Below are 22,974 nucleotides of genomic sequence, written 5' to 3' on the forward strand. Positions count from 1 at the left end.
ATGTACCCACAAAAAAATTGTCATTTTTATTATATCTGTAAAATCTATATTTATATGTATATAGACATTTGTTCTTAATATGAAAAAATTTTTATAGGATTCTATTGACCTGTTTATGTTTGGATTATTGTTTATTTTATTATCTAAATTAAAATGTATTTTAACAACTAAAATATGTGAATTTATTTGTTTTGTGTTAATCTCTTTACTTTAGAGATGAACTCACATGAGTATGCCAAATAAATTTTTAATATTTTTTAATAAGTGAAAAAAAAAAGTATTTTTAAAATTAAAATATTAACACTAGCAATAATCCAAACTTTATTTTTTTAATATTTTTTAATTAAATTAAATTTTAATTGTATCAGTAGTATATTTGAACAAATTTAATTTTAAAAAAGTAATTATATTAATACCAAAAACTTTTAGTCTAATGGTAGTGACCTTACAGTAAAAAAACTTATTGAAACTTTTATTACCCAAAATTTGATACATTCGAGACAGTGGTCTAAAAAAATTCTTGGCTATAGAAACTAGTTTACAATCTAATTTTTATATCCGCCGAATGAGTGTATATAAGCCGGACAATCACTTTTTGATGGTATGTATGCCCATTTGACACGTGATTTGTGCATTTTGTAAAAAAAAATTTATACTATATTTGAGCAAATATGATTTTGGAAAAGCAATTTTGTCACAAATAAAATGGGTCCCTGAATAATTTGGAGGCTAAGAAAGTAATTTTTCTATTTATGTAATTAACCTAAGTTAGAAACACAATATTAAGGACAAATCTATAACAGGTAATTGCAAACTTTTTTGGGGACTAATGAGTAATAAATCCTGCTTCGTATTCCGACAAGGGTTAAGGGTTACTCTCTGTAATTCAAAGTGAAAAGGAGGGGCATTTTGGGTAGAGAGAATTGCGTCCTGCCGGCGTCAAACATTGGATCTTGATCCTACGGTCCATATTTTGTTTAGTAAAATCCATCACAAAAATACTTATATAATTCTACTCATTCTTTTAATAATTATTTAAATATATATATTTTTTAAAAAATATATATTATACTAATAAAATACCTTCTATTAAATTTTAAATGTAAAATATTTATTTTCAGTTAAACAAAAAAATATTCATATAAAACTTCCCTTTCAAACTAATTTTTGAGAAAACATTTTCTCAAGTCCACAACCGACCAACCAAAGACAACTTCACTTTCATTTTTAATTTAATTTATTGAATAAATGAAATTAGAAAATAGCATAAAATACGTAAAACAATAAATTTAATTTTTATTTATTTGTTTATTTATTTTTAAAAAGACGCAATGTCGCGAAGCCCAAAGACGAACACGTGTGGAGGACAGACTCACCATCTGAATCTGCGCCTCACCTGCGTGAGATGGGGATCGAACTCGGAGAGTCACGCTTAAAACTCGAGGTGAACACTATACCTATGCAAGGGACCCGATGCCAATAGACCAAATGGTCATTGGCGTAAAACAATAAATGACTACGAAAAATGAAAATTTCATTTGTAAAATATTTTTAATTAAAGTGAATTAATATCAATTAGAATTTTAATTACACCCTCATAAGTGCCCAAAAACGATGATGAAAAAGACATAATGATACTAATAATAATATTAATAAGACCAAGTGTTCTAAGTCATCTTCGAGAGGATCGAGAGCCACGTGATGCCAATCGGACGGATGTGCTGTCATCTTGTTTTAGATTGATGGCATTTTCGTAGTTATGCTTGAAAATCAATGGGAATCTGGGAAACCAGGGCAGTCAGAGACAAGATCAACACCGTCCGTTCGCACTAATAAAAGATTAGCTGATCTTAGCCGTCCATATCATGGGTCCCACGCCGAGGTTCGTTTACGCGGTCGCAAGAGGTCATCGCGTGCACGTCGACGCGCTCTTCTCGGCGCATCTAACGATTGTCAATCACGTTATCTGGCTGATCCAACGGTGAGAATTTGCTGAGATGTGCAAATCGGTGCATTAATGGCCGTTGGATGAAGGAAGGATGGGAATCATGCCGAAACTGGGTCCCAACACAGTTTTGGCGTGCTCTTGCTTTTAATTATAGAAAATTCGTTTTGGTTAATTTTTTAAGGGTTTTTTATGTACGTACCTCTAAAAAAATTCAAAGTTAGAGATGTTCTTCTATTTTAATTTCAATAATAAATAAAAAAATAATATTTAGTTCCAATAAATAAACTAAATTGGTAGTCCAAATAATGTAAATGTTTATTCATATCATCATCCATGTTATTCTCTTTTTTTTAAAAAAAACCTAAATACTAAAAAAAAAACTCTCTCTCTACACCCTAAAATGTAAATTATACATTGTAAATTTACATATAGGGTTTTGAGATTTACTGCTTAGGATTTAGGTGTGATTTAAAATTCAAGTTTTTTTAATTTTGAGTGTAATATTTTATAACATTTTAGGATATTAAAGTTTAGAGTTTAGTTTAAATTCCTACTTTGCATCCACGTTATTTGGACTATCAATTCAGTCTAAATAACATTATTCTTTATTTATACCCAAAAACTATATATAAACTCTAAGATTATTATCATCTAATAGTGAATGAAAATTATAGCAAATATGTAATAAAATATATTATGCATTTTTTTTTATATAAAACTTCTTTAAACTTTTGAGTTATTACCATTTATAATATACATGTGCACTTGTCAATTTGTTCTGGGAATCAAAATATTCAACAAAATAGATTATGTTGAAAACTATCACTGAAGTTGTTTTGACTTTAATTGACAAAACATTATTTATCATTAGATAGATGGCAGTGTAGTGAATTGTAGAACATTGCATTTAGTACAAGATATAGAAAATATTATTTTTGATTGCAAACTGATTAATTTTTGTTTTTATACTTGTGCTTAAGATTTGTCATGTTATAACTTTCATTAAGAATAATTAATTATTTCAGACAAAAATCCTAAATACTTCCAATTAAGAAACTTTTATACTAAGAAACAATGTAATAATTTTTTAATTTTTATTTACTACATTGCTTAAGCAAAAGTTAACCCCCACTTTTCATGCCACAACTTTTCACATAACAAATAATAGATTTTGACCAAATTAGTGTGAAATTTCTTTTTATAAAACCTATAATTTCTTTTTAAAGGGACTAAAAGTCAAATTTGAGCTTAAAGACATCTTTAATCATTTAGACTATTCCAGAGTTTGATGGTCATGTTATCTCATCAGCTCATTAAACCCTTACTTATTAAACTATCTCCCATAATCAACCCATTAAACTATCTCTCATAATAGTTATACTGTAAAATAAGACCCACAATCAATTCATTCAACTCATTAACTATTTCTAATTATATATTTCATTATAATATATTTATTTAATAAATAAATAATTATTATTAATAAAATTATTATATAATATTTTTTAAAAATTAAATTTCAAAATAAATATTTAAAATAATAAAAAAATATATTAATAATAATAAATTATTATGTTATTTTGGGAAAATTAATTAATTTGTGTATGATAAAAAAGTAAAAAAGCAATTTATCAAATTGATGAAAAAATAAAGAGACAATTTATATAACACATAAAAATGCTTAAAATATTACATAATTAAACTCTTAAAAACGCATAAAAAACTAATTTTCATCTTCATTCACTCTGAAGTGGTGCCAAATATACTCTACCAAGTTTAAACGAAATTGATGATATACTTCTTGATCACGTAATTTAACATTTCTTCTTAAATATTATTGAAAATCTTGAATGCATCCTCGGCTAACAAGGAGTGGGGATTCGCTTTCTTCATCATACCCATTTGTGATTGCATCTCCTTCATCTTCAATAATCATGTTTTGCAATATTATGCATGTGTACATTATATCTCGCAATTTTTTCATGTGCCAAAAACGGATAGAGCTACGTACAATTGCCCACCGAGATTAAAGTATGCTAAATGCACGCTCAACGTCTTTTCTTTCAGCTTCTTGTATTTGTTTGAACTTGGTTCTCTTTGGGTCTTCCAAATATGAGAAGCTTTTAAAGAATATTGCCCAATTTGGATATATACCATCACAAAATAATATCCTCTTGTGTATGTTGTACCAATAAAATTGAACTGGATTTCTAGAACGTATCCATATAATACATCATTAAACAAAGAAGATTAGTTGAGCACATTTATCATTATTAGACCCAGCAACTCTGAAGAATGCATGCCAAATTCATAGGTCGGGTGAAGCAACTGCTTCTAACATAATTGTTGAAACCCCTTGATCCCCCTTAAGTGAATTGGCCTTTCCATGAGACTGGGCAATTTTTCCAATGCCAATGAATGCAATCTATACTACCAAGCATATCGGGAAAGCCATGGCGCTCAGAATGCAGTTGAAGTAAACGCCCAACATCATCATTATTAGATCTTCTTAGATATCTTGCTGCAAAAATTTTAATAATGCATCTACAAAATTTAAATAGGCATTCAATTGCAGTGCATTCAACAATTCGTGCGTACTCATCATATTGATTAGCCAGTGCTCCATATGCTAATTGTCGGATTGCAGCATTACATTTTTGAAAGTAGTGAAAGTCCTCTCTTACTAGTTGAATCAACCCTTAATTGAAAATATTCTGAACGGCTTGCTAGTGCTTCTGCGATTTGCAAGAACAATGCCTTCCGTATTTGAAATCTTTGATGACATACATTATCAGGATAAACTAGTTCATCGGCGAAGTAGTCATTGAAAAGCCTTCCATGTCCTGCTTTACGATCACCATTCAAATGCCTTTGACTTCTTTTATGGCTACTAGATGACTCACCCTTTTTCCACCTCTCCCATTCCTCTAATATTGTACAAATCTTTTCTTCTGAATCACCCATCAACTCATCTACCAAAAATTGCTTGACTTGTTCCAACTAGGTAGGATCTATTCTCTAGGATGTTAACAAATGGATGTAGTTTACAAAAATATTGAATTTGTTAAGTGGAGAAGTATGGAACTTATTCTCATCATATATATATGCACAACTCAACGCCTAGTTTACAACAACTAGTTTTAACGCCTAATTTTCAAACAGCTAATTTGACTCAATGGCTAGGTTTCAAATTGCTAATTTTCAAATGATTAATTTTCAAATCATTAATTTGTAACGGCTAGTTTTCAAATAGCTAATTTGACTTATGGCTAGTTTTCAAACTGTTAATTTTTAATTGATTAATTTTCAAACGACTAATTTTTAATGGGTAATTTTCAAACTACAAATGGCTAGTTTACATTCAAATTACATTAAATTTGCATTAATAATAGGTATAATTCTCAAAATAGTTTCTCTACTTTTTTAAACTTACCCTTTTAGTTACTTACTTTAAATTGTAACCTTCTAGTCCCTCTATTACTTTTTAAGTGAGCCATGTTAGTCCCCTTTCATGAGGCTTTAGGGTTAGGGTTTAATGTTTAGGGGGATTGACAAAGCTAAATTAAAATAACAAAGGTACTAGAATGGTACAATTTAAAGTAGAGGGACTATAAGGGTAAAATTCGAAAAGTAGAGAGATTGTTCAGGGAATTATACCTTAATGATAAAGTGTATTAAACACATATTACATAAATAATAAATATACATTACATAATAGCAATGTAAAAATACATGATACTAAAATTACATTACACAACATCAATTTAAAATTACATGATACTAAAATTACATTACATAACTGCAATTTAAAATTACATAATATTAAAATTACATTGCATTAAAAATAAAACCAATAAACATTGAATATTATATTTTAATTTTATGACATTGCACATAAGACTATGATTTTCAAGTTGTTTTTCATTCATGTGGCTAGTATCCATAGTTAGAATTTGATGATCATTAACCAGTTCAAAAGATTTTTCAAACTTCGTACTTCTGCTACCTTTTTCATTCCTCCATTCTAGTAATTCAACCCATCTTGCTTCCATTTCTTCATCTACATTTGCTTTTTTGACCACATTTGACTTCTCTTTTCTCTTCGCCCTTGCTTTTGCCTTTGTTGCTTTTTGACCAATTGGACTGACCTCGACCTCACTGTCATCTATATCAATACTTGTATCTGCATTGGATGATAATGTATAAGCACCGCTTTTATTGATATTTAATTTCTTTGAAGACCTAGCAAGAGGAGTATTTGCTTTCCATTTTGGATCATCTTTATACATGACCCAAACATGCTCATGGATGAAATGTTTCTTATGATTATGATAATATAGAGTACGAGCACGTTCTTCAATTGATCATTACTCCATCCACTATGATGCTCCCTTAATAATTTGTTGTATCATTGGTTAAACTCATTAATAAGTTAAAGCATCCACAACCAATGTTGTTTACAGCTAATTGTTTTTCTTCTTGAAACAGATCACCAATTTTTGTTGAAATAATTGGTCACTTGTTTCCAAAATGTCCTATCATTTTGGGTAGTGCCTACAACACTATTAGTTGAAATTGTAAACCATGCACTCATGAGCATTTTATCATCTTCCATGCTCTATGGCTAACCTTTTTTTAACTTGATCTTCATGTTGGTATTCATCTAGAATGATACTCTCAATCCCTAGTTGTGTAAAAAGGGGAAATTGAGAGTCAGAAAATATTTTTTTTTGTTATATTCTATTGATCGGCAAGAGAATTTTTATCCATATTTTCAGTGTCGCTTGAAGGAATTTGAAAGCCATTTGTTTCTGCATTAGTTTGTTGACTTGCCATACCCATGCTTGGATTGAAGATACATGGTCAAAAAAACATAGGATAACCAAATGAAAAATTTGATTGACTTTGGACATTTGAATAAAAATGGGAAAAATTTTGTGAGGTAGGAAAATTTTGTGAATTTTGAGGATAATTTTGAAAATTTTGCATATTTGGTGGGAAGAAAGAATATGAAAATTTTGAAACTTATTTGGAAAATACGGAGCTTGGGAAGATGGAGTATTTTTATCCTTAATATCGTTGAAAATTCAAAGATGAAGAAGTGGAGAAGAATGTAAGTTTTGTTTGATTATGTGGGTGTATTTATAGGGGTAAAATAAAAATTTAAGAATTAAAAAAGTAAAAAGATTAATCAGAGAGTTGTTGCCAACATTTAAATTTTAAAAATTTTATTGTGGTCCCATGCTTTAATTTAAAATTTAAAAAAAATTTATTAAAAAAGGGACTGTGGGTCCCACCCACTAAGGGCTCAGTAGCCACTGATCAATAATAATTGTTGAAGTTTACATTATACACTCATTGAGCGTATGTGAAGAGCCCGTTAAAGTTGCTCTATGAAGTCTTTGGTAGCTTTGGAGAGCCAAATTTGAAAGAACATTATTGTATGATTTGACATCTACAAATACCACAACAATTCTATTACTTGAATTAAGAGGTTACTACAGTTTTAATGAGCTTATGTAAATTTTAAGCCCCAACATGCCTTAATGGGTATGTCATTGAGTAGACCTAGTCAAATTGAACCATACCCATGAACAAACCGCTTCAGTCACACTAGATATGACCCAATAAACCTGCAAGCCTTAGAACCTATCTCAAACTAACGGAAAGTAATAAATTAATAGTAATAACATAAATACATGTGCAATTTAAGGATATAACATAGGTTCAAATACAAAAATGATCAAAATATAGAAATGCCCAAAGTATAGGATTTGGTGTCTTGATAAGAAAAACAATTCAAGATATAATTCCAAAGGAAAAACAACTAATAACAACTTGCTAAGCAACCCCGAGTCTATTACTCCTAATCTGAAAAGGATTTATAACTTCATGGGCTCACTAGCCCAGTAAGTAATCTAAAATTTGAAAATCTCGAATTTGAAATAAACATAATAATTAGGACTAAAACAAATGTTACCAAAATTTTAAACAAAGGGCAAGCAGAAAGCATAACCAGGTTAAGTATAACTGTTAACCCAAAAATATTGCAATTGGAGGAATATCCTAACTAAAAATGTAAAGTAGAAAGATAACAGATTCTCAAGTAATAATTAGAAGTCATTATCCTTTCATCGATGGATTGGTGCAAAATTGTAGTCTCATTTTCGAGAAATTTTTATCGACAAAGTTAGTGTGTAACCCTCCACTGACAGGGTTAAGTATAGCTCATTTAGAGACAAAAATATTCAAACATCTCAGAGTCAAAGTACAAAATTTATTCACAAATTTTCCCAAATTTCTATACGAGTAGAAATACTAAATTAATACAAACAAACATATCAAAAGCATTGCAATCCCACTTTAGAAAAAAAAACAATTATCTTCAAAAAAAATAAAAATCATAATTAGTTGATGTGATTAAATAAGGGAAGAAACATGAAATAATAAATTTTAAATACAGAAAGGGATGGAACATGGGTACCCATATATGACATCAATTTCAAATAATTTAAAATTAAACAAATAAATAAATAAAATCTTTTTTGCTAGATGATTAAGCTCATAAAATAAGCAGTTGAAAAATAATTAAGATAGCCACATAAATCATGTATAATATTTTTCCAGAATTTTATAAATTTTTTTAAAAAAATATAGGAGTTTAAAGATGGATTACTTACTCGGTAACAACCTAACACCAAGACTAAATTTAAAATCCAGGAACTTTCTCAAAATGACCCTGTTTCTCAAAAATTGGCAATAGTCAAACTTTTCCTTAGACCTACCATGTCAAAATTAACAATTCATATTGGACCTAAAAAAACTGCCACAAAGTGATACAGAACCTTGAGAGCAACTCATGGATTATAAACTGTGGACATAGTGTACAAAGTTTTTCTAGCGCCAAAGTTTAATTGACGAGAGATCACAAGGTTAAATTGTACATGCCCAAAAATACAAGGAATAGCATGGGTACTAGGAAAGTATGCAACTAGGTGTACAGTGATACAAGTGTGCACATAAACTTAAACATGTAACAATGCACAAGGAAATAAATTAATACAAATGCATGGGGTATAATTACCTATGTAAAATATATAACCATAACACACTTATGCACGTATTTTAAAAGCTGCCTTTATTATCAAAACAAGGTTCAACAAGCCAAAGATAATCTCTAAATAAAGAATGAAATAATGTTAGATTAATAAAGATAAGGAGAAGAAGAACAAGAATAAGAAGGAAGAGAAATGAAGATTCAACATCAACTCTTTAAATCTCATGGCATCAAAAGGCTCAAGGTGATCAAAGTATATAAATATATATACACATATAATCACACACCTATAAGCATATATGCCTATATATCCTCACACATAGATGTTGTAGAAACAATGTGTAAAGGTGTATGCATATGCTTGACAATAACCATATATAGGCTACAACAAGCTCAAAGGTTGGAAAAATAAAGCAGTGGTGAAGTTCAGGCAACTCCAAGGAGATGCGAGCATTTCTTCTAGCCTGGGCCTAGCACCAACTGAGTTTTAAGTAAGGTAGTTCAAGCAACTTCAAGTCAAAACTACTACCACTACTACTCATCAGCAATAAAACACTAAGATTGAACTTAAGTATTAGCATGCAAGCATGGTGGAAGGTAAAACTACTTACCTTCAAGCTTACTAGTGAGTTGGCAACAAAAAACACTTCTTCAACTTCACCACCGACTGCCAAGGAGATCCATTAACTACAAATCTCAGCTTTCTCTAAGAGGTTTAAATCTCAATCCCAATGCAAACAATGATGGGATAGAAGCTGAAAAAAGCATTTGAAATTCATAGCTTAGCTTCTTTACAATAGCATGAAGACAAGGTAGAGTGGGGCCCACAAGTCATAAATCCTATTAGTGCAAAATTTGAAGGACCGCTAAAGCTTGTTTTGACTCAAAATAGTTACAAAAGCCTATTTGCTCGAATTGATGGACTTCTAGAGTCCCGATGTTCTTATTTGGGTTTTTGCCTTGAACTGGTGTTAATGAGTTTTAATGAGGCCTAAAAATTCATTAAAGCTAACTTTGAAAACTGCTAAGATCTTATTTGACTCGAAAGGACCATAAAGATCATGTTTGTTTGAATTAAAGGACCACTAGGATCTGAATAAGCTTCTACAAACTTCAATAGACCATATTTGGCTCAAAAAGCCTATTAGAGGCAATTTTCAAAAGTCACCTAAATCTTAGTTAACTCAAAGGACATAATGTTTCTATTTACTTAAATAGAGGGACTACAAGAGCCATAATGAGTTTCTATTAGTTTCATACTTCCATGGGCTTGAAGCACTTCGATGTACTAATATGAAAGTCCTATTGTTTAGACCACGAGGACTAAGAGAGTTTGATTTAATTTTAAATGAATGTGAAAGGCCTAGAAGTACCTTTTATTTCTTTTTCCTTTTTTTTTTTTTAATTCAAGATCATAGCTCAAACGGGTTGTTCTTTCCGCCATGAAGAAAATTCACATTGAATTTAAAGGAGAATATTTGGATTTCATTTTTATATTTGGGCCAACATCTTACCATCTTAACTATTCTTTGTAGACTTATTATTAATTAGATATTCCAAGACTTGGAAAAGTCAGAGAGCTAAGATCATCTAAATCACAAAGAAAAGTGAAAGGACATTTCTCCTTAGTTCAATTTGCTAAAATGTTTGTTGATATTATTTCCTAGTTGCTTATATCATTGCTTTTCTCAAACAATTTTCTTTTGTTACATGTTTTCTAGATTCTTAATTAGCTTGAATGGTATGAAGAAATCAATCACATTCTTGAAATGAAGTTCAATTGTAGTAATCTCATAACTAATATTTTTCAAAATAAATCATACTATGTTATCTGTGAGTCTATGCAATCCTCATCACTTAGTAGTTATTGGATTACCTGTAAGTGAAATTACATGTTATCTATGATACTTTTCCAATTAAAACAAAATACACCATTTTTCTAAATATAACATCATAATAAATACGATTAGATAAAATAACATGATATGGTGTTCTAACTACTCATGCTCAACAACTCTTCAATTGATTAAGAAAATCATCCATCTAAGGGTAATAAAGAGAATGGGTTTTGTTTATAAACCCATTTCCTAAAGGAAGATTTTGAAATAAATAGTCATATGCCCTTCCAAGATCATATTCGGCATAGTGATCACTTAAAGTCATGATCTCATCAAACAATTGTTTACTAATAAATTGGCTTTTGTTTCCCTTTAATGCATTTGCAATTCTTTCTAATTGATGCTCAACATTTCAATACATGATTTCTTTCTCCACCTTAGCATGCTTTCCTCATTTTTTAACCTCTTTGGCCTTAGAAATGGAGCTTATCAGTGTGTTCTTGGTGGGAGGTTGAGTTGGTGTAACGTCGTTAAAATTATCAAAGCCTTGAGTTTGGTTATCAAGATTGATTATTGGCGATGGTGGTGCTTCCATTTGTGTGCTTAGGCTTGTAGAGCTTTAGCACCTATTCTCATAAAAGATACTGTTGCTTGATCATTTTCACATATAATTTTCATCTCCTCATAGTCTTGAATTGGTTTAATAATATAATTATCTTCCCCGTGGTGTGCCTACAAAGATAAATAAATACACATTCTCTAATTAGAGTCGATGCACAAATTTTACAAAATATATTAGTAAAAAACTCCAACCTGGTACTTTCTTGTATTTATATTCGGTATTCCTCCTCTTCCATGATTATTATTTTTTTCTCCATATCATCCCATGGCACACCACTTAAATTATTGATCGTCTTAATTATAGCCATATTTTTCTTACATACCTAAGCCAATTGAAGACGTGTGTCACTTACGACCAAATTGAACTCTCACTAATTAATAGCCCTAACAACAACATTAATAACAAACACTTTTAAATCCCTTGTCAGATTTAAGCCCAACATTTACTTGCTCAGTCAAAGATGTCAACATGAATGACGTCATGATAGCAGTCCAAAGAAAATTAGTTGATGTTTTCTTTTCAAAAAAGTCATGGCTTTTCTGGTGTCAAGGTTTGAGACTCCATTTATATCACATAATTAGCATTGAAGTAATAATTTCACAATTGGAAATATTCAATAAATTGTAAGGTAGAATAAACTCATTTCGAAATGCAAGGAAACATTCAATAAGATTACAAACGAACATACCCCATAAACAAGTTTCACCCATGTTATGTTTTCTACAATTAAACAATAAACTATGCAAAATATATAGTGTTCCATAAGCCACACAAAATTTTTGCTAAAAAAACAATAATAATAATAATATAGGAAGCTAGTTCCATCTGTTACTCCATATATCATTCATAACTATTTCTCGTATTGCTAACGATTCTTTTGTTTCTTCATGGGATTGGCCTTAGGTTCTCATCTCGCATACATTTGTGCTTGGTTTCTAATCTTCAAGATTTGGTACATACATGTCATTACCTCTTTGTAAAATGTAACTATGAAGAATGCAACACACAATGACAATATCCACTTGTGTTTGAAAAGGAAAAAATAGTCTAGATGTTAGAATTTTGAACTTGGTTTTTCAAAGCACCAAAGGCTCATCCCACTAAAATACACAAATAAGAATGTCTATAATTAAACAACTCTTTGCTATTTGATGGAGTTTGTGTACTGAATTCCATTAGATGGTATTGAACACAATGAAATGGTGATATAAGACCCGGTCGGGTGGAATATCCCGCTTATATGAGGTAGTTTACCTATGACAAAATAGGCACAACCTATTTCATAATTTTATTAGATTAAACTATTTTATTTTTAATATAATAATATGATACCTTTAGGCACTACAAGCCCCATCTTCTCTTTCCAAAGTGTGCATCATGTGGTGAACCTTCCCATCTAGTTAGTACATATGTAAATTTTAATTTAAAATTAATTGCAACTAATACATTTTGAGAAGGGTAAGATTTTCTTCCAAGCAAAAGTGCTACAATATTACTTGGAATGGATGTGTCAATATGTGTATCGTCAAGTGCAGTAATGCAATCCAACTAATTAATGAAAAGTTATTAGCACCTTGCATTATCTAGTTAAAAATTTAACTAGAGTTAATTCTAGATTTTTTACTTTAAAATATGGCATAAACATTGGATCTCACGTGATGATTGGACTGGTGGCTATACAAGGCATGGTTGAAATATCGGCTAACAACTTCTTCCGATTTTAGAAAATTAACTCCAATGACTCTATTTCTCACATTATGACCAATGTTGTGAAAAAACATTATCACTTGCTCTTTCACACTTACATGTAAAATATTGTATAACGATAATTTACCTTTTAATAGGTCACACAATATGAAAAATGATGTTTTTTCATTCTCAACATTGATATACTAGACCTCATTGGAGCTATTTATTTTTCTTGAAATATAATTTGCGACTTGTGCATCCTAATTGTAATAAAGCTCTTTTGACAAACTAAGTCTTCATCTTCTAAACCACATTAGAGCAAAAATGGTGGCAAACAAAGTAGATGCAATCGTAAAATATTCATCCGAAGAATTTGATTCCATCTATAAATCATTTTTTTGCAATAGTCATTAAATAAAATAAGTAAAAATAAATGCAAGAAAGAGTGGGCTTGCAGAGCAGCGAGACTGGTGAAGTTGAGGAATTGTTAGGCTGAGCTAGTAGAGTGGTTTGACTGGTGGAGCTAGCAGGCTAGAAAGTTGGTAGAGTAATAGGGTTGTTGGTGGCATTGAAGGTTGGTATCTTCATTGTATTTTGAAGGTAAAGCATGGAGGATGGTGAGTATGGATAAGGAAAGAGAGAAACTTTAACTCAAATGATGTGTAGTATTTCAACTTACAACAAAATTTTATTGTAAGTTAAAATACTACAAAACTATTCAAACTTGTAAAATTTTTACATGTAAAAGTTATTTCACAACAAATCAAACAATATTTTACATGTAAAATCACTTACATCACAGCTACTTACAGGCAACCAAACAACTTCTTAGAGGAATTATTTACTTATCAATTCTTCTACACTTATATATTTGAGGAGGCAATGATGGTTTGCTCGTGCACCCTCATCCGTCCGATACAAGGATTAGATTACAAGCCCTTACCCATAGTCAAAAATCTTAAATTCTACTACATTCAATGCATTTCGAAACCAAAATCAAGCTTTTCACAGTGGCATCTACGATTTACACTAATAATTTGAAGTAAATAAAAACTTTATAATTTAACCGAAAAAAAAACTTGCCTACTTAAATACCAAAACAAACATGTCTACAAATTATCCACGTTATGATAAGATAACGATTTGAAATTAACCGATTTATCTAACAAACCACATCACTATTAAAAGATTACGATAACTATAGAAGTGATAAAAATAAAACAAAAGGAAAAACTCCGCAACTTTGAGTTTATTTGATTGATTTTAACGAACATATTTTTAACGTAAGTCTATTTTAGGATTCTTGCAATATGAAGGATGCATGTTTTATGATCCATGAATTTGAATAACTAACAAAAGCTTAGGATCAAATTTCTTGGGCATTATTTATTTATTTAGTTTTCTTTATTCTTTAACTTGTATTTCATCCTAACAATGACTTGTTTTTTTATGGGGGTACTTTTTTTTGACAAAGTCTCAGACATCTGTAGGCAAAACTTCAAGCTTTTCTTAAGGGGTCGTTTGGTTCGTGGTAATGATATATTACTATGTAATTAGATTATCGTGGTTAATAAGGTCGGGAATCTAAGATCGGGAATGTTATATGCCTAGGAATGTTATGGTAATTTATGATAACCATGTTTGGTTGGAAATTCATATTACATAGTAATCAATTTGGTAATGTTCTAAATTCCCAAAATACACTTGTGTCTATTATTTTGTAAGTTTAAATTTAAAGTAAAATAAAATTTTGGATAAAAAAATAAATTTTTGAAGTTGAACATATTCCCCAAATAATGTTATTCAAATTTAATTTTTTTATCCAACGAATAAAGTATGAAAATTATTATTTTTAAACAAAGGGCATATTTATCCAAAAAATATTTCAAATTACCACCCACTTGGTAATCCAACATAGCCACCTATTTTGGTGGTAATAGGATTACCAAGTTCTTGGTAATCTTCCAATGTTGGTAATCAAAGATTACCATCAATATTACCACCGCCATCAATCTAAAAGTGGTAATCTGAAAAAATTACCACGTAACAGATGGTAATGTTTTCACATTACCATGAACTAAACGGCCCCTAACTCCTATGTGTTTTTTGCAAGATTGTCAGATCCGGCTTGGTTATTGACCCGGTAAAGTCCAAGAAATGAATTATTTAAAAATATATTATAATATTTAATAACTATAAAAATACGATATAATCTCTATTATTAATATATTAAAAAGCATAATTACTTAATTTGGTATTTAAAATTTTAATTTTATATATAATGGTTAATTTCCTAAAACTATAAATTTTTTTGAAAAATGTAAATTAAAAAATAAAAAACATCATCATGTGCCTCAGGGAACTCATAAATTTTTTTTAAAATAATTAAAAAAATCTCGTCGTGACTCACACAAATCTCTCTCTCCCCATTGCTTCACCCTCACAAAAGCCTCTCTCTCTCTCTCTCTTCCCCCATTACTTTATTTCTCTACATTCTATTGCTTCATCAGGTTCACTTTCACCTCTCTATCACCCATAGATCCAGTCGGTTTGATCGGCTGATTTAACAGGTTCTTTGTTAAACTAAGGTTTCCCAGTTCTTAATAGAGTCATATAGAGTCTAAGTTGAAGGCCATGATCGGACCGGCCTCATGGCTGGTTCCTAGTTTTTCGGTTGAATGGACTGGATTAGACCAGTTCGGATCCGACAACCTTAGATTTTTGGTTGCAAGTTGTCCTTTTTATCTTTGAAGTCTATTCTTCATTATTCTTCTTTCTTCTGCATTGCCTCATGGACAAAGGGTAGGCATTAACATTTTCATTAGCCATGGAAGCATGGAATTTGTGTGTGTGTGAGAGAGAGAGGATGAAAGCAAGGGATTGGCGATGACATTGGCTTGATGTGGGAAATGGGAAAGTACTTTTGTTGGAGTGGAAGAAGGGAGGAGATTTTACCAATTCAAACATCATGGACAGTGATGCCGAGATCATCCTTTTTGGCGGCTCTCTATTTTATGTCAATAATTTTTTTTTACCAAGATGAGCGCCTAGGCTACTAAGAAAATCAAGGATCATGCATAAGTTTCGCCAGGGTAAATGAGAGACCCGACTATCAATAGATCATTAGCCACTTTATGCCAATAATTTTGCCATTAATATTTGAAGTAGCATTTGAGATAAGGAGACTCGTTAGATTAGAGAAATGTAAGGCCATATGGCGAGGTATTTACACTTTTGAGATAGAGTTCATATTGCCTGGTTCTAGATCCAGGGTTCTGGCCTATCATAGGCTGACATGTGTCATTAACTTTTTTCTGAGGACACATGTCAGCTGTGATAGGCTAGAACCAAGGAATACTCTGGTTCTGAAATCAGCCAATATGAGCTCTTGGAGATGGAGTATAAAAAGAAATAAAATTGTGAAAAAAAGGCTTGTATAAATGGAAAGAAACCACCAATAAAAAAAATACTCATAACAATACATGGTTTGGTTAAATAACAATTGAGAATAAATAATTTAGTTTGGGATTGAATCCCTACACCAGGATCACCAAAAGGTTGATCTTATACACAGTATTAATTCCTTTCTTCTCCTTTTCACAATAATGCATAGTTTGTTTAAGGAACAAATGAGAATGCATAATTTAGTTTGGGAGTGAATCCCTTATATTATCCAGGGCGTTTGGTTGGAAGAAATGGAATAGAAAGGAGTGGAGGAGTAATGAAAATGAGAATGATTGGAAAAGGCATGAGAATGAAAACTATGTTTGTTTGGAAGGATTGAAGAGGTAGTTTATTGGAAATGGGAAAAGTAAAAAAAAATAATAATAATAAAATAACTATTATGCCATTTATACAAATGAATATTTTTATTATTATAATATTGATATATAGTAATGAGTTGTGACAATTATTTTTTAAAATTATTTAATTATTAAATAAAAAAACTAAAATAAATATTTAACTTTAATAGCCCTCATGACAACATTTGTTAATATTCAAATCTTTGTTAATATCTTTAATTAGAAATTAATTAAGCATAATAAATAAATAGTTTTTTTAAATATTTATTATTACAAATAAATATTTAACTTTAAATAAGAATACTAAGTCATAATAACTATTTAATTGTTAAGTTGATTAATTATATAAGGGGTAGGATCATCATTTTAATTTTTTGTAAATAAGAAAACTTCAAAAATAAATAAATTGCTAGTCATAATAGTTACAAATTTTTAATTTTTTTATTTTAATCATGCAAAAATACAAAGTCTTTGAATTGAATATATTTTAAAATAAGGGGTAGGATCGTCATTTTACTATCAAGGAATGACAATGCTCTTAATTTTGAGGTTATTGTGACTCCTTGCTCAAAACTCCCCCATGCCTTGATCAATGCTCTCCTACTCCCATTACTCCATTGATGCCAACTAAACACCCTACATTTTTTCTTTCTCCCTTTTTTTAAATCTTGTTTCTCTTTCTTTTCTCTTCACTCCTTTCAATTCTGTTCATTGATATGGTGGTCCCTCTTGCTTTAGTGACTACCATTTACTCTTTATCCTTTGTCCTCTCCCCGGCAACAACAACGTTAGGCTCTTCATTGCAAATAACATCCTCCTTACTGTCACTTCTTCATAGTAGCTCTTTCCCAAGGGCTTATTAGTGTCAAAGAGGAATGCTTCTTCTCACAAGATCTTGTGCTGGGTTGGTTTCGGCTACTTCCGATCGCCGACGAACTCTAAGAATGAAATTGTACTACTCTACCAAAAAAAGAACTATGTACCATGCTAAACAAACTTCATGGGAGCCTCACCCTAGAGGATTTATTTATTTATTATTATTTTAATGGAGGAAAGGGCAAGATAGAAAGCATAGATAAAGATAAAGAGAACGTGCATAGACATAAACAAAGCGTTGATGTTTGGTATGAACTATATTTAATGTAAGAGGTAGGTGTGTTAGAAATTTCTAATTACAATCAATAACTTTTAATCAAGAACTAAGCTGAGGATCATTAATAGAAAACATCTATAGTATGTTAAGTATATTATAAATCGAAATAATAAAAGATGTTATCTTCTATAGATGATGGAACTTGGATCCTTGCTATTGGAGATCTAATCTTTGTTCCTACAATTTAAAAAAAATAAAAAAAAGACGACGTTAAGGTTCATTACATCGTTTTTCTCCAACATTTTCACACGCTACTATAAACACATTAAAAGCGTATATCAGCTTGACACATTTTTTGGGTGGGCCCAAGTCATGGGCTAACCTAGGTAAATTTGAAGAGTGAATCTAATGACCCAAAATAGGGTCAACATGCGAAGATATCCATCCCACAAATAACTTTGTTAGGTTTTGACGATATGGATTAGCATTATATGACAAGTCAAGAGGTGACATGGCAAAAGAATATGACGTGGCAATGATGACTCAACAAAGGAAGTAATGACTAGGATGATGATGTGACAAAATGTTGATGTCATAACATGTGAAGATACAAGGGTTAGAAGATCAAGACGAAGATTATGTTTAGAAGATATTTCTCTCAAATGAAGTCATGTGATGATCAACTATATTTGGAAAGTGCATCAAGTCTAAAGGATCTTTTCAAGAAAGATAAGTTTTATTTTAAGTATGTTTATCTATCCTTGGTAAGATCCGGGATGATAAATCATATCTTTGATAGAGCTCTTTTTTAGAAAGATCTATTTTAAAGAAGAAAGAGGAATATTCTATCAATGGCAAGAATTCAAGATCATAAAGATTGCATGAAGTTTAGTTTGTTGTGAAGCTATTTGAAGACACAAACTATGATAGGACAAGCTTAGTTTGGTGTGAAGCTATTTGAAGACATAAACTAAGTTAGGCAAGAACAAGCCAATGAGATTATCAAGACCATATTTAGCAACACAATTTGAAAGAAGATCCAAGAGCTAATTATGGGCAGAGCTATTTAAGGAGACTAATCATATGTGGAGATTGATTGAAGATTACATGAGATATGATTAAAGATTTGAAGATCCAAGCATGGATGATTGAAGATCATACTTGAAGATATTGAAGGCTAAACTTGGATGAAGATGAGATCAGGTTTAGTAACAATATTTTCCATGAATCAAACGAAGATCATTTGGGAAGACCAAACTTGGGCCAAGTTTGGAAAAAAGATCGGAAGATCTTCGGTGACCATCTTTGGTGAGATGGTTCCGTGTGCCTTGGTAGGCCGTCCTTTTGGAGAAGGGTGACCTACTGAAGTGACGTGAGGAAGGAAGCAGCTGTAGGCAGGAGGAGCTCAGGTCGAGTCAACTGCTATGAGGCGGACTGCCGGGAAGGTTGAAGGTCGCATATTCGGGTGCAACTGGCTAGAACTTAATCATGTTCAGTAAGGTGGGTCATGTTGCAACTGGGTGTTGCAACATTTAACTTTGGAAAAGTGTCCAAGTTAGGAAGTCACGGAGAATTCTATAAGAGGAAGGTTTACTTAGACGTCTGTGTGTCTATATAAGAGACCATGTTTGAAGATTTAGGATGAGCCATCAAGCAAGAAAACCCTTGTGTGAGAGTTGAGGAGTGTGGGTATCGGTCAATCTTTGAGAGGATATTCTTTGTCTTGAGAGAGTGAGAGAGTGTTGTACTCTTTATTCTTAAGCCTCTTTTAGTGGATTGATTCTCTAGCCTGGCCCTCCAGATATAGGCAAGGTTGTGCCGAACTGGGTTACTAATTTGCTTGTCTTCTTTCTCTTGCCTGATTGTGTGTGTGTCCAATCTTCAAGTGAGTTTTTGAGTGACTCCTCTTATCACACCACCCATCGAAACTATCAAACTTTATATGTCATGCAGCAAGAATGTTAATTATATTTTTTTATTATATTAGTCCACAAAATAATTGAACAAGGTGGACCTCAAGAATACACACGATTTAAATTAAAAAAAAATTAAATCTAATTATTTATCTGACCTCAAAAATTTGTAACGTATTTTTAAGCCTTTATAAATCCCTGGGTTAAAGCTTCAATTAACACAAGTCAAAAACTCAACTGGCATGACGAAAATTTCAAAATATCCCCTTTTTATTTATATATTTTTGAAATTAAGTGGTTATTTCTCGGTTTTGCACATAAACCCTTAAAACATACTATATTTTCTTCTGGACCCATAAAGAGTAATGTTTTTATTTTCTTTTGTTTTGTTTATTGAAAAAAATAGCCTCCATAAGTTTGCATGTTAACTTCCAGACTTTGTTTTATGCAAACATATCATATATTTTATAAGTAAACATTCAAATAACATCAATTTGTCAAATAGTATATGCGTGTTTTACAATTAAACTTTAAACATTGCATCATCATCATGACCATCACTATCAACATAACTGTCTGTAATTTATGATTATCACCTATATTATTCTAGGTTTATAATTTATCATCATCACCTATATTATCACCATCATTTTTATTATCTTTATTTATGTGGAATCCTTACCACAAAAACTTTCTTCTTCTAGAAAGATTTCTCAATTTTACAAATATTTTTAAACAAAAATCTCAGACAAAGTATTGTTTGAAGATAAAATAATATAATTAAAATTTTCTCTTTTTTATATTTAATATAGACTTCCTACATTACAATAGTAGCACTTAGTTTATTCATGTATATAATACATGAATTATATATATACATATTTAGCACTAGGTCCCTGTATAGGATGTTCGTCTTCTTGCCGAGGGTGCTATTTATATAATACATGAATTATATATATACATATTTAGCACTAGGTCCCCTGTACAGGATGTTTGTCTTTTTGCCGAGGATGCTATTTAAACTCCTAAAATTTTGAAAGGAATAGTATGATAGATAATTTAGATTAAAGGAAATACGGTTTATCTTGAGTTTGGAGCCAATGGTGTATCTCTTATGCATATGAGTAAAAATTTGAGTTCATTTGCGCACAAAAATATGTAATATATTGATTTGGAAAAAACGTGATGGACCTATTATTTTGAAAGATAAACCAAAAATTAGATTTGGAGATAAAAATATCATAATGAGAAATGTGAAAAATATCATATGCAAATAAGAATGATGATGATCTTTTATAGTTGAATAAATGATATTTACCTGTTTTCTTAATTTTTTAACACTAACTTTGTTTTGTTTTGTTATTCCTATCATTGTATCATATATATATATATATATATATATGTATGTGTGTATTAGACTATGAGTCTTATGACCTCTGAATGGGTTAATTCTATTATATGTTCATGTTTTGATATGTTAATATGGTTTATTTGTGACAAATACTATATTTTTTTTGGTATTATAGACATATTTTTTATGATGTACTTTTTAATGGGAAATGAAAAAAAAAACTCCTATAAATAATTGTTTCTTTTTATTTGACGTATTTTTATTCAAATTTTTCAACTATATAATATCCAAACATATCGACTAATTTTCTGTACCATACATATGTACAGATAAGAAGGGAAAAAAAGAGATGGACAAAAAAAATTACCATTGGACACTGTAGAGAGAAAAAAAAGAGAAAATAATAAAAAAAAGTTGAAATAAAAAAGAGAGACAAAGGAAAAGGAAAGACAAAAAAAAACACAAGAGAAGAGAGAAGAATAGAGAGAGACGAGGGAGAGGTGGAAAAGCGGAGGAAGCACGAAGGCGAGAGGAAGGAAAAAAAAAGAGATACTTTCTTTAAAAAAAAATACATATTATGAGATAAATATAGAAAGCATAGCATGGATTCATCATCTTTCCTTTCTGAGGCATGTACGTATTCATGAGGCCCCACTGTATGCATGTGATTGAAATAAAAAAATTTGATTTTTCTATACCATCAATACCACTTTGATAGGGTGTGATTAAAAAACATTCAGCTTTTTATATGTGGTGAATGCATGCTTTGATGGGCCCGTCTACTTTAATACTACGTATGAATCTCTGATATGCATCATTTTTTTTTTTCCAATACCATGATCGACCTATCTCCTCGCCTTTCATGCCACTCATGCGCATGCCTTTTTATTACCGTTGTATGGACCCCACTCTCTGATTAGAAACTGTTAGTTCCGAAGGGATGGGCATGTGATAATTTCCGCTCAAACTCACAAGTAATGAAATCATACACAAACAATCATGTAAGAGAAAAGAGACACATCAATTAGTTACCTAGTTCGGCACAACCTCACCTACGCCTGGGGGCTTAGCATAGAGAAAAAAATCAACGAGGAATAAAAATGAAGAGTACAAGACCCTCCCACATTCACACAAAAACAAAGAAAAACCCTCTCAAGATTGTCCGATGCCCACTCTTCTTAACCCACACCCAAGGGTCTCTCCCTTGATGGACTTCCCTACATCCCATCAAACCTTCCTCTTTTAGATTTCTCCGTGGCTTTCTAACTTAGACACTTTCCAAAGTTAGATGTTGTAACACTAGTTGCAACTGAACTTGCAACACGACTCACCTTGCTGAATTTGATTGAGTTCTAGCCTAGTTACAACCGAACTTGTGACACCTTCAACCCTCCCGGTTCCTTCAGTTCGCTTTGCAGCAGTTGACTCGTCCCAAACTCCTCCTGTCTGCAACTTAGACACTTTCCAAAGTTAAATGTTGTAACACTAGTTGCAACTGAACTTGCAACACGGCTCACCTTGCTGAACCTGGTTGAGTTCTAGCCCAGTTGCAACCGAACTTGTGACATCTTCAACCCTCCCGGTTCCTTCAGTTCACTTTGTAGCAGTTGACTCATCCCAAACTCCTCCTGTCAGCAACTACTTCCTTCCTCACGTCATT

The 22,974-nt window shown here is 31.2% G+C and overlaps 1 protein-coding gene across 1 annotated transcript; it reads right to left on the bottom strand.

Annotated features, from left to right (window-relative positions):
- Window positions 1-4,314: 4,314 nt before the first annotated feature.
- LOC120272808 lies at window positions 4,315-4,912 on the bottom strand. The gene is made up of 2 exons (XM_039279586.1): window positions 4,602-4,912; window positions 4,315-4,492 (listed from the first exon to the last, which is right to left on the bottom strand). Exons 1-2 carry the CDS (start codon window positions 4,910-4,912, stop codon window positions 4,315-4,317), a joined length of 489 nt encoding a protein of 162 aa, XP_039135520.1.
- Window positions 4,913-22,974: the final 18,062 nt, after the last annotated feature.

The sequence above is a fragment of the Dioscorea cayenensis genome, chromosome 2 (genome assembly GCF_009730915.1).
Source record: "Dioscorea cayenensis subsp. rotundata cultivar TDr96_F1 chromosome 2, TDr96_F1_v2_PseudoChromosome.rev07_lg8_w22 25.fasta, whole genome shotgun sequence".
NCBI lineage: Eukaryota > Viridiplantae > Streptophyta > Magnoliopsida > Dioscoreales > Dioscoreaceae > Dioscorea > Dioscorea cayenensis.